This window comes from Schistocerca nitens, chromosome 8 (assembly GCF_023898315.1).
Source record: "Schistocerca nitens isolate TAMUIC-IGC-003100 chromosome 8, iqSchNite1.1, whole genome shotgun sequence".
NCBI classification, from domain to species: Eukaryota; Metazoa; Arthropoda; class Insecta; order Orthoptera; family Acrididae; genus Schistocerca; species Schistocerca nitens.
In genome coordinates, this window is record NC_064621.1 from 497,190,260 (window position 1) to 497,206,419 (window position 16,160).

The 16,160-nt window shown below is 40.5% G+C and overlaps 1 protein-coding gene across 3 annotated transcripts in view; it reads right to left on the reverse strand.

Annotated features, from left to right (window-relative positions):
- The window catches only part of LOC126199257 (protein prenyltransferase alpha subunit repeat-containing protein 1), a 42,893-nt gene that overhangs the window by 11,444 nt on the left and 15,289 nt on the right, over window positions 1–16,160 (reverse strand). Inside the window, exon 4 of one of the 3 annotated variants that reach the window (XM_049936055.1) lies at window positions 14,781–15,093. In XM_049936055.1, the coding sequence (XP_049792012.1) occupies window positions 14,781–15,093 (313 nt within the window). Of the gene's footprint in view, window positions 1–14,780; window positions 15,097–16,160 lie in introns of all 3 variants that reach the window. The other 2 variants (XM_049936054.1, XM_049936056.1) reach the window with 2 other exon arrangements.

Consider the following 16,160-nt stretch of genomic DNA (forward strand, 5'->3'; position numbering starts at 1 on the left):
TGTATGTCTATTTATTTCATAAGTAGAAAGAGTCTAAAAATTCCTGTACCTAGAATTACTTGACGGAGAAGAAGTCAAGAGGGTTTCCAGCAGCCGGCTATTCAGTAAAGAAGAGTGGCTGCAAATTCCAAGTAAGTCACCTCGTAAAGAAGTGGAAGGTGGTTTGGTGGAATACGCCGATATAACCCAGATCCACACTCACACTTTATGTCATCAGGACATTAGAATCTGTGTGAAAGGACTGAGAAAACAGGAATTTTAAGTCAAAAACGAGAGACATTGCTGTTACGTGTTGCCATAGCAACCAAACATAATTAGACAAGTGAATAACTCCGAGACATTGGATTATGTTCAATTATCCAATGGAGTGAAATTTAAATGGAAAAACATTGAAGAAATGAAAAATTCACAACAATAAAAATAGTAAAGAAGATTTCGACATATATGTCTAAGAAGAAGTACGCATAGAATGCTTTAGCTAAGATCCAGGGTGAGGAGTATACAGCTCTCACATACATCACGGAGACTCAGACACAGAAACCAACATATATCAGACGCCGCCAGCACCAGCTGCTGTTCAGCAGTGCTGACCTGCCTCCACACCCGCTCACCTACACAACGAGAATGCCATGCTGGGTGAGCGTGAAACAAAACTTGATTACTTTAGTATGAAGTGGTACAAGATACTGTTGAGTGAACTGTTATTGTGTTAGTTTTAAATGCTTACAAGAGCTAAGCCATATAAAAGTATGGAAAATATACAACAGGTTGGGGAAACTCAAGACCCAGCTATGGCCATGAAGATTAGCAAAGAAGTGCCTGACTGGGCTGAGTTGATAAATTTAATCAAAGCTCAGAGTCTTAAGTTAAAAACTAGACTTCATAAATTCTCAATTAAATACTCAAATGACAAATTTAGGTTTGTTAAATGCCACAGTCGACTCTCAAAGCAAGAAATTTAGTAATCTATGTGAAGGCATGGGTGCTTTTAAGACTGAATTCGACGCCATAAATAATAAAGTAGAGAATTTAAAAGTAGATTTAAAGAAAGAGTTGACAAATTCTTTGACCACTCATATAAATCATGTGTTTACTAAGCAGGAAGGGTATGGGCGACTTGTGGGAGAGAAATTAAGCTTATCCAAGACAAAGTAGAAAAAAGGGTAACTTCACCTGACACGTTTCAAGATTTATCGAAAATGTTAGCACTTGAGATTGAGAACAAATGTAATAACGTAGAATCAGAACTTACCGAAAGTTAGGATCTTTTGAAAACATGTACAATATTAAATATAATGATGTAAGACAGGGAATGAATACTTTGAAAGAGAGTGTAGATAAGCATAATGAATTAATGCCAATCATTCAATCGCATATTACAGGTGTCAATACATGGGTAGATAATGTAGAAAGGAATTTCAAGGAGAAAATAGTTAACTCTGATGTTATAAATATAATTAGTTTGGAGGAACAACTTGGAGAAATTATAGATCAGAGAATAACATCCAGGAACGTATTGCCTATTCCTTCTTCTGAACTTAATGATACCAGGAAGGGTATGGACAACTTGTGGAGAGAAATTAAGCTTATCCAAGACAAAGTAGAAAAAAGGGTAACTTCACCTAATGTTGTGTTTACTAGTGAAGTGGTGACTGATTTGCAATGGAGAGCTAATTTAGGGTTATCTAGACAATTCCCTAAATTTAAGCCGGATGGAGATATACATCTGACCCATTTCTAAAAAAGATTTAACCAAGCTTTGCCAAAAAATTGGGAAAATTCCAAGAAGATAGAATTTGCTGTGGAGGTACCTTCTAGCGAAAGCCTCAGAATGGGGAACAGTAAATACTGAGAATTTTTCCTCTTGCAAAGACGTTTAAAGAGAAGTACAGGTCTGCCAGTGCTCAAGAAAAGTTAATATCAGATCTATAGGACCCAAAATATTATAATAATACTTGGGGTACTATAAGGTAATATTTCGATTGGCATTAAACACAAGAGAGGGAAAAGGGGGAGGGGGGGGGGGGGGGGGAGAAGAATACAATGTAAAGGACATAAAATTGTATATCCCCCAGGGACATTAACATTCTAAGTTAACGGGTGGAGTAATGATCGTTGAATCCAGAATTGTTTTCGGTGTTTTTCCAAATAGTTTCCTGCACTGAATTCCTTTGAAATCTTCTGTAATCTTATTGCTTAGAAAACCTGATATGACTATGAAATAGTGAACAACTTAAGAGAATCACAGGAAAAAAAGCGATATCTGGACGAAATAAACTAAATAGAGTATTATATTGGTGGAAAATATAATAAGATGTGACTAGCTGAACAACTGTTATACCATAGTGTACAGATTTTCTATTTTGTATAGAGTATTTTATACCTTTTATGAGATGTGATATAGATGAAAGGGTTTGTATAAATTTTGAAAGGGGTGTGTATTGTAGCTAAAAGCATGATTTACAAGAACAGATAAATCATGACTATCACAAAACACACATCACACCTTCCAAACAACCCTCAAAAACAAGTGTGCCTGATTTTTCATAATTTTCCGTTTCCATAGGGTTGCTAGGATTTCCTTCAGGGACCTCAAAGGGTGAAGGTGGGACAAGTCCGTTCTGTAGCAGACAATTTAACACCAAACCACCTCCAGCACCTCACTAAAGTACCTGAGAGGTAGGGATCCTAGGAAAGAGGGGTGGGAAGGGTTTCCTGCCTTTGGGGCTATTTCTTCCTCTTCTTCGATCTTAGCATCCATATCTATTTTTTCCTTTCTTACTTCTCATTTGAGGACCTGTTTTTTCCCTCTTTCCATATTCACAAACTTCTATCACTGAGGTCCTTCCTTATTTCCATGGTTACTAAAAACCTAAATCTTATCTTTAGATAAGAAGGCCGAAGAATCAGACTACACGAACACACAACCACATATACACACAAATATACACTTCTAGACAAACATTAAATCACATAAGAGGAAGCCTGTCACGATGTGAGAACCGCCAGCTGTTGTAGGGAAAATGTGTGTACATATGGAAATATGTGCACATATATAGGAAGCTATGACTGTTTGACATCAAATATACATAAGAAGAGGTGCACATACATAACAAACAACTATAATATGTTGTTATTCGATAATTTCTGTGTAAATTCTAGAACCAATCAGCGTCCTACCGTCTCGAACACACGATATTCTGGATATGAGTGTGGGATGGTAGAATCCTACCTACTGTGCGTCACATGTTTGTGTGTGCAGGTTTAAAATCAGTCGCGGGAAGAAAGTAGATGCAGCAGTCGGACGGCACCGACAAGTACTTGTCAGGCGATCCACAGATGTTTTAGTGAGAGTGTAAGGAAGAACCATGGAGTTTATATACAGCTCTGTGCTTATTGTGTCATTGACTATTGTTACTAAAACAAGAACAGTTGAGAAAGTACTCTTGTGGACTCTTGACACAACCTTGTTAAGAGGCAAGACTCATTTTATGATTCATGTTAAGAAAGTCCATGGTATCCAAGCCAACTTTCTTTTAACTGTAACTCTATTTGTTTCTAACATCCAACTGTATGAGAGGCTAGCAGGAAGTTACATATTCATGTGGAAAGTGAGATTTTCATTGTGTATGGAAGTCAAATACATCGTTAGTTGACGAAAAGCAAAGTTTGTATGTCTACTTATTTCATAAGTAGAAAGAATCTAAAAATTCCTGTACCTAGCATTATTCAACGGAGAAGAATTCAAAAGGGTTTCCAGCAGCCAGCTATTCAGTAAAGAAGAGTGGTTGCAAACTCCAAGTAAGTCACCTCGTAAAGAAGTGAAGGGTGATTTGGGGGAATAAGCCAATATAACCCAGATCCACACTCACACTTTAAGTCGTCAGGACATTAGAACCCCATAACAACATAAAGAAAGAAAATATGTAAAGCTTATATTACACGACACACCTAACATTTACTAGTCTGCACCAGAGCCCCAAGCAAACAAGTCTGAAACTGCCAACTTTTTTGTTAGGCCTGTTACCACTGCATCACCACTATGAGAAATTGTTTTTTAGTCATATTTTCCCTTCGGAAGGTTTCATTGATTTGCAGTAGAACCACTGTCTACACACGTTATGTATATAGGGAGGAATGCCTAAATTTATTCATAATACATTACTTCTAAACCATTTCATTGTCATTTATGAGTCAATATTACTTAATAATATGGAATAAGATGAAATCACATGTGCACCTCGGTGCCTCGCTAGATGGCATATTATTCATTCCATCTTCATTAATAGCAGCAAATTGCTTCACAAAATTGAGTTTTACCCCAACAAGCACAACCAATGGAAGAATGTCACAAACAAAACAGATAAAATGACATTTTATATAGCTAGTACAATGAATATGATTGTCAGTTTTCAACAAATGCAAATAAAGTTGGTATCAGTTGATGAAATGCTCTGCACATTCCTCATCAGCACCCCTATATCTTCCTCACTTAATTACATCAAGCAATACATCCAGTGATTTTCAACATTGTGTGAATTACTGCCACAGCGTTATCCAGCAATAAAATTATTTGACAGATAAAACCTATTTATGACATAAGATATATGTTACTGTAATGTGTTAATTGTATGAATTGCTGGTCAATAACAAACTTGCATTGGCCTCACAAAGTGTTCAAACGACTGTGGAGTTTGAATGCATCGTGTGGTATAATCTGACACCATGTATTTGGCACTTATTTCATTGGTGGTAGTTTGAAAGGGATCCAGTATTAGAATCAGAATTTAAAGAGAGCTCTGGAGGACTTAAAATCAATTAAGACAGAAAGGACAGATAACATTCCAACAGAATTATAAAAATCATTGGGAGATGTGGCAACAAAATGACTGTTGTTTGAGTCTGGTGACACACCATCTGACTTTCAGAAAAATATCATCCCCACAATTCCGAAGACTGTAAGAGCTGACATGTGCGAGAATTCTCCCACAATCAGCTTAACAGCTCAAACGTCAAAGTTACTTAAAAGAATATTATACAGAAGAATGGAGAAGAGAATTGAGGATGTGTTAGATGATGATCAGCTTGGCTTTACAAAAAGTAAAGGCAACAGACAGGTAATTCTGACATTCCGGTTGATAATGGAAGTAAGACTAAAGAAAAAATCAACATACAGTATAGGATTTGTAGACAGACCTGGAAAAAGCGTTCAACAATGTAAAATGATGCAAGATGTTCGAAATTCTGAGAAAAATAGGTATAAGCTATAGGGAGAGACAGGTAATATACAATATGTACAAGAATCAAGAGGGAATAATTAGGGTGGAAAACAAAGAATGAAGTGCTCGAATTAAAAAGGGTGTAAGACAGGGATGTAGTCTTTCTCCCCTACTCTTCAATCTGTACATGGAAGAAGCAATGATGGAAATAAAATAAAAGTTCAAGAGTGGGATTAAAATTCATGGTGGAAGGATATCAATGATACGATTTGCTGATGACATTGCTATCCTGAGTAAAAATGAAGAAGAATTACATGATCTCCTGAAAGGAATGAACAGTTTAATGAGTACAGAATATGGATAGAGAGTAAATCGAAGAAAGATGAGAATAATGAGAAGTAGCAGAAACGAGAACACTGAGAAACTTACCATCAAGGCTGATGGCCATGAAGTAGGTGAAGTTACAAAGTTCTACTAGGTAGGCAGCAAAATAACCAATGACAGCATTCCTTGCCAAGAGAAGTCTACTAGTAGCAAACACACAATTTGATTTGAGGAAGAAATTTCTGAGAATGTATGTATGGAGCACAGCTTTGTATGGTAGGGAAACATGGACTACGGGAAAACTGGAACAGGAGAAAATCGAAGCATTTGAGATGTGGTGCTAAAGATGAATGTTGAAAATTAGGTGGACAGATAAGGTAAATGAGGTGGTTCTGCACAGAATTGGAAAGGAAAGGAATATGTGAAAAACATTGACAAGGAGAAGGGACAGGATGATAGGACATCTTTTAAGACATCAGGGAATTATTTCCATGGTGCTTGAGGAAGCTGTAGAGGGCAAAAACTGTAGAGGAAGACAGAGAACCTCTAGCAAATAATTGAGGATGTAGGGTGCAAGTGCTACTCTGAGATGAAGAGGAAAAGACTGATGACTAAAAAAAAAAAAAAAAAAAAAAAAAAATTGGAATAATACAGTAAAGCCATTTCTTGACACTCCCAATATTAGAGAATGCACCTTTGGGTACGTGTCAAACAACATTATATTAACATTACTCTGCAGTAAAACTGCTGCATGAAGTCTGTCATTTTAATTTATTACTTGTCTGAAAGTAACTATATTCACAACATATTTTGCAGATTGTTCCCTTGCACCACTGAACGTACCAGCAAAATTATATGGTTGTACAACACATAAGGAGATACGTCGTCATAAACAATGAGCTGCATGACGATGAAATTACAAGGAAATATTCATCAGAGACATAGGTGAAATATGTGTACAAATGTGTGTGAAATATATTAAATACATGTTAAATAGATTTTACATGTGCTTACATGGAAAAAACCACAGGTAAAAACCACATCCTAAACCCCTGGAATGATTTCAACCAGATTTGGTAGACATATTATAAGGAGCAATCAAAAAGTTTTCATTTTAGGGTGTTGCTGAAGCATATATGCAACATAGTGCATCTCAGAAATGGGTATATAAACATCAAAATGTAAGGGAGGGAATGGTATGGCAGTTGTGTCTTTCCAATATGCATGCAGTAAATGCAGTAACATGAAGAATGGAGACATTACCACCAAATGTGTCCAAACAGGACCAATCTGCTGTTGTTCCATTATTGGCTGCTGAAGCACAAGCACCGGTAGACTTACATCAGAGAATGAAGAATGTGTATGGGGCAGCAAATCTGTCAAAACCCATCATTGTGAAGTAGTGCACCAAGTTCCGTACTGCTTCATGAGAAAGCATGTCAGCATAATGCAAGTGTCAATAATGCAGAAGTTACTCAACTCAATTGGGAGACACTCTAGCACCTACCCTATAGTCCTCACCTCTCCCCACGCGATTATCACATTTTCGGTCCTTTCGCGTCTGTGACGTTTGACCTCTCCCCACGCGATTATCACATTTTCGGTCATTTCGCGTCTGTGACGTTTGCCGTAACTGTCTCAATGCAGGATCACACTCTACTTGTAAATCTGTATTACAAGAATGATGACTGCACACCTGTCGCTCTGCAGAAGTTCCGGGTTCTGAAGGGTTTAAAAAAAGGCTTTAGTTCAATGACTGCCATGGGTCTGGAGAAAATGATTTGGAAACTCGAAAAGACGTGTTCTTTTGGTGTGCAAACTGCTGGAGGGAGGAAATGAATTGATTCAACGTCAATGGAAGCAGTGGCCACAGCAATGCACGAGGAGACAAGTGGTGTTGTGCAAACGTGTAGGGCACGGAGAATTGCCTGAACATTGGACGTACCAGTGAGCACAGTGCATAAAATCCTACGAAACATCCTTCTTTGCTATCCATTCAAAATTAACCATGTGCACAAGTTGCTTACTGCTGACCTGCCAGCAAGAGAGACCTTTGCTTTAGAATTTCTTGCTTGCACGTAAGTGGACAATGACTGGCCATGGAAGATTTTGTGAACAAACGAAGCCTACGTCCACCTGACAGGATATGTCAATACACAGAATTGCCGAATATGGGCAACGGAAAATCCACACGCAAATCAACCAGTACTACTTCAACCTCAAAAGGTCACTGTGTGGTGCGGGTTTATGGCATCATTTGTCATATGGCCATATTTTTTCGAAGAGACAGGTGCTTCCGGTCCTGTTACCTGTACTGTCACTGGTAAGAGCTATGAGTGACTTTTGTACAACCACATCATTCCAGCTCTCCAACAACGTAGATGTGTGAATGGGATAATTTTTATTGTGGAACATGCTGTTTCTCAATTTCAACTTGTCGCAGGAAACTGTGGACAGTGTTTTGATCATGTTTTGTGCCAGTCACACAGAAATTAATAATCCTATTTAATTCTGATTGTTGCTTTTTATGCGGTTTTTGGCCTCAGGACAATTAAAAACCGAAGTGATTGATGCTTTTTAAATGGTTTTTGACCTCAGGACAACTAAAATCTGCTTTTTTCCATCTGACGTGTTATGACCTTGCTGTGGTGGATGGGCTTATGTAACTAACAATATCATAACTGTACACCCATGCACACTGAGTAGTCAGTTTGTTTAGTGTCAAACATACACCTTAGGCATTGTTGTATGATTCACTTGTCATTTGTAGTCGACCACTATTAAATTATGAAGATTAACAGTTCCATGTATTGCTACAGTTTGAAACTATTTATTTTTCTTTTGCCATACAGTTTCCCCCTTTTCCGATAATATTACGTTGCAATTTGATGTCATACTGATCAGTGATGTTATTTCTACAGTGGTATGAAAGTTTAATAGTGGTTTGAAAGTTTAACTTTAATAATAATCACCCTTTATATTCTGGCAACTGGAATAAATACGTACCCAGGTACGCTGCTACCTTCACATACAAACAGAGAACAAGAAGTCTTGCTTACAGAGATGTATAACAGTACATTTCTGCCTCTCCTTATGCTTCACAACAATTAGGACCCCTTCTGTGCTAAGAATGTTGCAAACACCATGAAACTACACTCCTGGAAATGGAAAAAAGAACACATTGACACCGGTGTGTCAGACCCACCATACTTGCTCCGGACACTGCGAGAGGGCTGTACAAGCAATGATCACACGCACGGCACAGCGGACACACCAGGAACCGCGGTGTTGGCCGTCGAATGGCGCTAGCTGCGCAGCATTTGTGCACCGCCGCCGTCAGTGTCAGCCAGTTTGCCGTGGCATATGGAGCTCCATCGCAGTCTTTAACACTGGTAGCATGCCGCGACAGCGTGGACGTGAACCGTATGTGCAGTTGACGGACTTTGAGCGAGGGCGTATAGTGGGCATGCGGGAGGCCGGGTGGACGTACCGCTGAATTGCTCAACACGTGGGGCGTGAGGTCTCCACAGTACATCGATGTTGTCGCCAGTGGTCGGCGGAAGGTGCACGTGCCCGTCGACCTGGGACCGGACCGCAGCGACGCACGGACGCACGCCAAGACCGTAGGATCCTACGCAGTGCCATAGGGGACCGCACTGCAACTTCCCAGCAAATTAGGGACACTGTTGCTCCTGGGGTATCGGCGAGGACCATTCGCAACCGTCTCCATGAAGCTGGGCTACGGTCCCGCACACCGTTAGGTCGTCTTCCGCTCACGCCCCAACATCGTGCAGCCCGCCTCCAGTGGTGTCGCGACAGGCGTGAATGGAGGGACGAATGGAGACGTGTCGTCTTCAGCGATGAGAGTCGCTTCTGCCTTGGTGCCAATGATGGTCGTATGCGTGTTTGGTTTGGCGCCGTGCAGGTGAGCGCCACAATCAGGACTGCATACGACCGAGGCACACAGGGCCAACACCCGGCATCATGGTGTGGGGAGCGATCTCCTACACTGGCCGTACACCACTGGTGATCGTCGAGGGGACACTGAATACACGGTACATGCAAACCGTCATCGAACCCATCGTTCTACCTTTCCTAGACCGGCAAGGGAACTTGCTGTTCCAACAGGACAATGCACGTCCGCATGTATCCCGTGCCACCCAACGTGCTCTAGAAGGTGTAAGTCAACTACCCTGGCCAGCAAGATCTCCGGATCTGTCCCCCATTGAGCATGTTTGGGACTGGATGAAGCGTCGTCTCACGCGGTCTGCACGTCCAGCACGAACGCTGGTCCAACTGAGGCGCCAGGTGGAAATGGCATGGCAAGCCGTTCCACAGGACTACATCCAGCATCTCTACGATCGTCTCCATGGGAGAATAGCAGCCTGCATTGCTGCGAAAGGTGGATTTACACTGTACTAGTGCCGACATTGTGCATGCTCTGTTGCCTGTGTCTATGTGCCTGTGGTTCTGTCAGTGTGATCATGTGATGTATCTGACCACAGGAATGTGTCAATGAAGTTTCCCCTTCCTGGGACAATGAATTCACGGTGTTCTTATTTCAATTTCCAGGAGTGTATTTACTCCCTTTCCCACCACATTTCATAATTACTATAAACGAGTGAGCTGCAAGTGACATGCGTTCTGTTAGCTTTTCCCATCGTCTCAAAATTCAGGTGGTTTGCTAGTGGTTCGCTAGGCCACAAGCGGCTCGCACCCAAGACTTACAAGAGATAACTTTTGTGATGGTGCATACATTTAGACAGTGAGTTTCAGCATTAATATATTTTTATAAATTACTGCTCAACCACGATCTGATGATGACATACTAAGAAGTCAAATCCCTGTCACGACACTATCTGTGTGATCTGAAACTGTGAAATATAATAGAAGGCTTTCAAAATAAAAGTTCACCTACAGGTTCTAAAAAAATATGTTACTAAAAATAAGTCATTGCAAGTAACAAATATAACTCATAAACAGTTTTTGCATATTTTGGGAGTCAGGAAAGTGAACGTTTGACTCTTAATGTCACTAAAATGTCTTTTCAGTGATATAGCATTTGCCTCGCTATGTGTTTAAAGCATTTTATAATGTCTAATATCTGAACTTGACTATCTTAACCTGGCAATCCAAGTCTCCATCAAAAGTGGCACACACCCTGTATGTGACGTATCTCCTGCCTCAAGAAAATGGATGAATGGTTACCATTTGACCAGCTACAACAACACAAAGTCTACATCTACGTCGACATTCTGCAAACCAACATACGGTGCATGGCGGAGGGTACCCTGTACCACTGTTAGGCATTTCCTTTCCTGTTCCACTCGCAAATAGAGCAATGGAAAAACAACTGTCTATATGCCTCCGAAAGAGCCCTAATTTCTCTTATCTTCATGGTCCTTACACGCAATGTATACTGCTGGCAGTAGAATCCTTTGGCAACCATCTTCAAGTGCCAGTCCTCTAAATTTTCTCAATAGTGTTTCTTGAAAAGTATGTCGCCTTCCCTCCAGGAATTCCCATTTGAGTTACCAAAGCACCTCCAAACACTTACATGGTGTTCGGACCTAACAGTAACAAATCAAGCAGCCCGCCTCCGAATTGCTTCAGTGTTTTCCTTCAGTCCCACTTGTTACAGATCCAAAACATTCAAGCAGTACTCAAGAATAGGCCACACCAGCGTCCTATATGTCTTCTCCTTTGCAGGTGAACCACTCTTTCCTAAAATTCCCCCAATAAACAGAAGCCAACAATTTGCCTTCCCCACCACAGTTCTCATATGTTCATTCCATTTCACATCACTTTGCAACATTACGCCTAGATATTTAAATGACTTGACTGTGTCAAGCAGGACACTAGTAAAGCCATGGTGTATGGCAAGGTGAGGAAGTTGAGTGACTGTAGGAGAATACAAGACAAATTAGATGAAATTTCCAGTTGTTGTGATGAATGGCAGCTAGCTCTAAATCTGGATACACTGTAATTTAATGTGGATGAGTAGAAAGAATAAGCATGTAATGTTTGGATACAGCATTACTAGTGTCCAGCTTGACACAATCAAGTCGTTTAAATATCTGGGCTTAATAGTGCAAAGCGATGTGAAATGGAATGAGAATGTGAGAACTGTGGTGGGGAAGGCGAACTGACAACATATTGGGTTTTATCACTTAAGAAGTCTGAGCCACTCAATATCTGTGAACTTATTCCATATGCTCGTACCTCCATTAACAGCCTGTAACGGGGCACCATGTCAAATGCTTTCTGGAAATCTAATAATCTGGAATTTTTCCATTGCCCTCCAACCATTGTTCACAGTATATCATGTGAGAAAAGGGCAAGCTGATGATTTGTGGAAATAAGCTTCTCAGTCTCAAGAAAGTTTATTGTATTCAAACTGAGAATATGTTCAAGGATTCTGCAGCAAATTGAAGTTAGGAATATGGGTCTATAATTTTGCAGATCTGTTCTTTCACTCTTCTTATATATTGGAGAAATCAGCACATTTTTCGAGTTGCTTGGGACTTTGTGGTGGGCGAGAGATTCACAATAAATGCAGACCAGGTAAGGGGCCAATGCTGTAGAGTACTCTTTATAAAATCGAATTGGGGTCCCATATGGACCCTGTGATTTATTTGCTTTTAAATCTTCCAGTTGCTTCTCCACACCAGGGATGCTTATTGGTATCTTACTGGAACTAAGCGAAATCAATTCACTGTCTAAGTGAGATGCTAACAACTGCTTACCTAATCTGTCTAGAAGAAACACCCTCCTAGCCTTTTGGACTAACTTTAGTAATATGCTGTAATGACATTATGATCACTAATTCCTTTTTCTATACTGACATTATCGATAAAGTCCTGCTGATTTGTAGCTACAAGGTGTAAGATACTTCCATTGCATGTGGGCTGCCAAGCTAGCTGCTCAAGGTAGTTTTCAGAAAACTGTATTCAAAAGCATTTCACATGACTGTCTCTGTACACCCCACAATGAATCCATAGAGATCCCAGTCTATACTCAGTAGGTTAAAGTCACCTCCAACTAGTATTGCACAATCTGGGATTTACGCACTACTAATGGTAGACTTTCTTTGAATGACTCTAGAAATTGCACAGTGAAATCGGGTGACGAGTTACAATACCCAACAAGTAAATTGGTGTCACCTACACCTGTTATATGCGATGAGATAACTTCTCTGTCACACTCAACTTCTATCTCAATAGTGACAATATTTTTGTCAACTGCAGAGAACGCTGCCCATCTTATAGCCTCTAATCTATCTTTCTAATATATGTTCCTTGACTTTCTAAATATCTCAGAGCTTTCCACTCCAGTTTTCAGTCAGTTCTCGGTCCTGGTGAGAAATTTCCTGGAGGACAATAAATTCGGGAACTTTATTATGAATACTTTGACAGTTTACTGACAAAATTATGCCCCTTGAAGTGTCTTTTTTCTGAATGCCGTTTGACCTCCCTTGCTGCATAATGACTGGTGAGTGTTAATCAGAGCACCTCAAACTACCGCCTAGCCTAAAAAAGCTTCATGTGCATTCCAACAGTACTCTGCTAACCTGAGTAGCTGCTTGCTTTCTCTAGTGCACCTCTGACCTATCAAGAGGAGTCCTACAAATACCCATGCGATAACACATGGTCTAGAAATCTGCAGCCAAGACTGTCACAGAGTCGACAAAGACTTTGGTCGAGACCCTCCATTCAGTTTCAAACCAATGGATCCTGGTCAACTCTGGGAACAATGCTGCAAATTGCTAACTCTACTTGCACACTGCATGCAAGGCCAGCAGTCTTCACCACCTCTGCCAGCCACCCATAAAAACCAAGGATGGCCTCAGAAACTACATGACAGGCATCGTTGGTGCCAATGTGAGTCATAACTTGCAGACGACTGCACCCTGCATGCCCAATAGCTGCAGGCAACGCTGCCTCCACACCTCAGTGAGCCCCCCCCCCCCCCTCCCCCCCGCAGACATATTGAGTTTATATTGGCTTTCTTTCCAACCCTGAATGCTTTCTGCCTAAGGGGCTCCATAATGCACCTAACATTGGAGCTCCCAATAACTAGTAAACCTCTCCTCCCTTGTGCCTACTTGGACCCCACTGAAGGAGCGACCTGTTATTCACAGGGTGAATGACCTAGGCCAGACAGCCAGTCTTCACATTGTTCCTCTGCCTTGAGTGATGCAAACACATTACCACCCACCACTCACTCTGCTGTGAGGACAGATTCACCAAATGAGGTGCCTCAGAAGCAGAGCAGAGCTTGTGGGCAAAACAAGGAACACCTAACTGCAACTTGCTACCCTCCTGATATGTCACCGAACCTGATGCATTTACAAGCTACATACCTGACTCTTCAGTGAGGAACTACAGTGCTACAGACTGAATGAATTTACACTTACAAAAATGCGAGATTAAACCTCTTAAACAGAAGAACAGGCATGAAATTTAGTAAATAGCCTACAAGGAAAAAACAAAAAAGATAAAAACTTAACTTGTCGCTCTATAGTCTTATACCAACTGAGAGCTGGAGCCCAATTTCCAATGCATTTTTACTATGATGTTTCTGGTCAGGTCTATAAAAAGTTATATCACTGAGATTGTCTCACTGAAATTAGCTTTTCCAGCACCAAATGTTAATGCCTGAATCTTCCTGATTAATAAAACTCCAAATAAGTGTTGCTTGTTTAAGCAAAAACAAAATACTCACTTAGCACATTTGTTGTACAACAATAAGAATATTGCGTAGCATGACGAGAAAAATTGAAACAATATTACTCCATCACAGGTTCAGTACACATCTGAAAAAATTCTCCTGCTATATTCCTGCAACTTCCTCAGCTATTATCAAAAATATCACTCAAACATAAGCTAGCCAAATATGGAGTACTGCACAATCTATCCTGAATTATGCTAATTCTAGTTCTACCTCTCTGAAGAAAGGTCAATCAAAGTAAACCTTCATGCTTGGTAATGTCAGCAACAGAGAAATCATCCATATTTCTGCTCAATGATGCACAAAAATGAACACAAGGGACTGTGTTTTCACCCAAGACAAAATCAGTTTATCTTTATTTGATAGATAAATCACCACAGTGATACAGTAATGATATAATTTGAGATTTATTGTGCATTACCTCTCCTATGAATTCACGTTTAGAGTCAAACAAAAACACTACAGTGACCATTTTACTCTCTCCACACAAAAACAAGTGCAACATACCTTGTAATAAGATCTGTACTGCTTTCCAGTTCAGAAGTGATTATTTCTGTACATGCTGCAATACCTGCGTTTCCATCTCCAAGCAAGTGACGCAGCAAAAACTGTCTATAATGTAATCCACTGTAATCAGATATGTGAAGAGACATCCAGCCTTCTGACCATTGCCACTCCTTCAACCACAACTGATCAGTATCTGCAAGTCTCACCATACTCCATGTTCGGTGTTGCCAGGCATGATAATTTCCAGGGTATCGATCTGCTGCCACTGCACACACTTGCAACTCCTCTTCCAGTAAGTGTATCTTGTCTGCACCTGCTGTGGAATGAAATTATTTGTGTTACAAATTAAATGGTATTTAAAATAAAAGTTTATTGTATTGTACAAAAAACCTGCTGTTTATAGCAATCCTAACACTAACAACAATGTGTGTGAATGTAGACTTCCTGGCATATAATACTGATGAAAAGCTCTTGGGTTTCCAACCTGGTGGTAGTGCTAAAAGGCCATGATTTGTTGAAGAAGTTTCTGACAAAGTGTCAAGATATTGCTGGTGATGTAATAATTATACTAATAGTGCAATGTCTCCACCAGCTGGTGGATGGGGAGGAGGGTGAGGTTGCATTGGTGCGAGTAGTGGGTGCACTGGAGGCTGCTTTCAAATTTCTGTCTGTGCAGTCCATTCGAGTCTTACATGCTGGATGATGCAGAGGTGCTCTCTTCATTTTTGCTGGTAGCATAGGATTCCAAACTGAACAAAGTTTGTGTCCTTCACCCCTATTGACCAAATCGTCACAAATCTTTATTTCTATGGATGCCTATTAATATTGTCCCAAAGCCGGCTGCTCAGCAAAGCACATAAGTGTTCTGAAAGTAAAAATCTAGGTCTTCCTTTATGCTCTGCTCTGCTATTGCCGATTTCTTCTGTGTGTCCCAGCTGAACATGCTGGATGTGGTCCTTGCAGAGTTGAGAGAGACATTTCTGCATTTGCCCACTGTACTGGTGGCAACATTCACAAGAGATGCTGTAGGTCCCAGATTATTCAGTTTTACTACGTCTTTCCAGAGCTGAGATACTCTGGTCAGAAGACAGTTCTTTATGTTGGATTTTTCAAGAAGCCTCACAGTTTTGGCTGAGACTGGCCCTAAGTAGGAGAGGTATGTGAGTCTTTAGTCTTCTTCATTCTCTTCCCAGGTGGCTGCATATTTCTCTTCTTGAATGCTCTACTCATCTGTGCTTCACTGTACTGGTGCAGTAGTTTGGCTGAAAGGCTTTCCTTATTGCAGATGACACATACCTTATGCACTAGAATGGCTCGCTATGTCCGATGTTATGACAGATGGTGGCAGCTCGTTGAATACATGCCTGTGTGAGTCTTTTT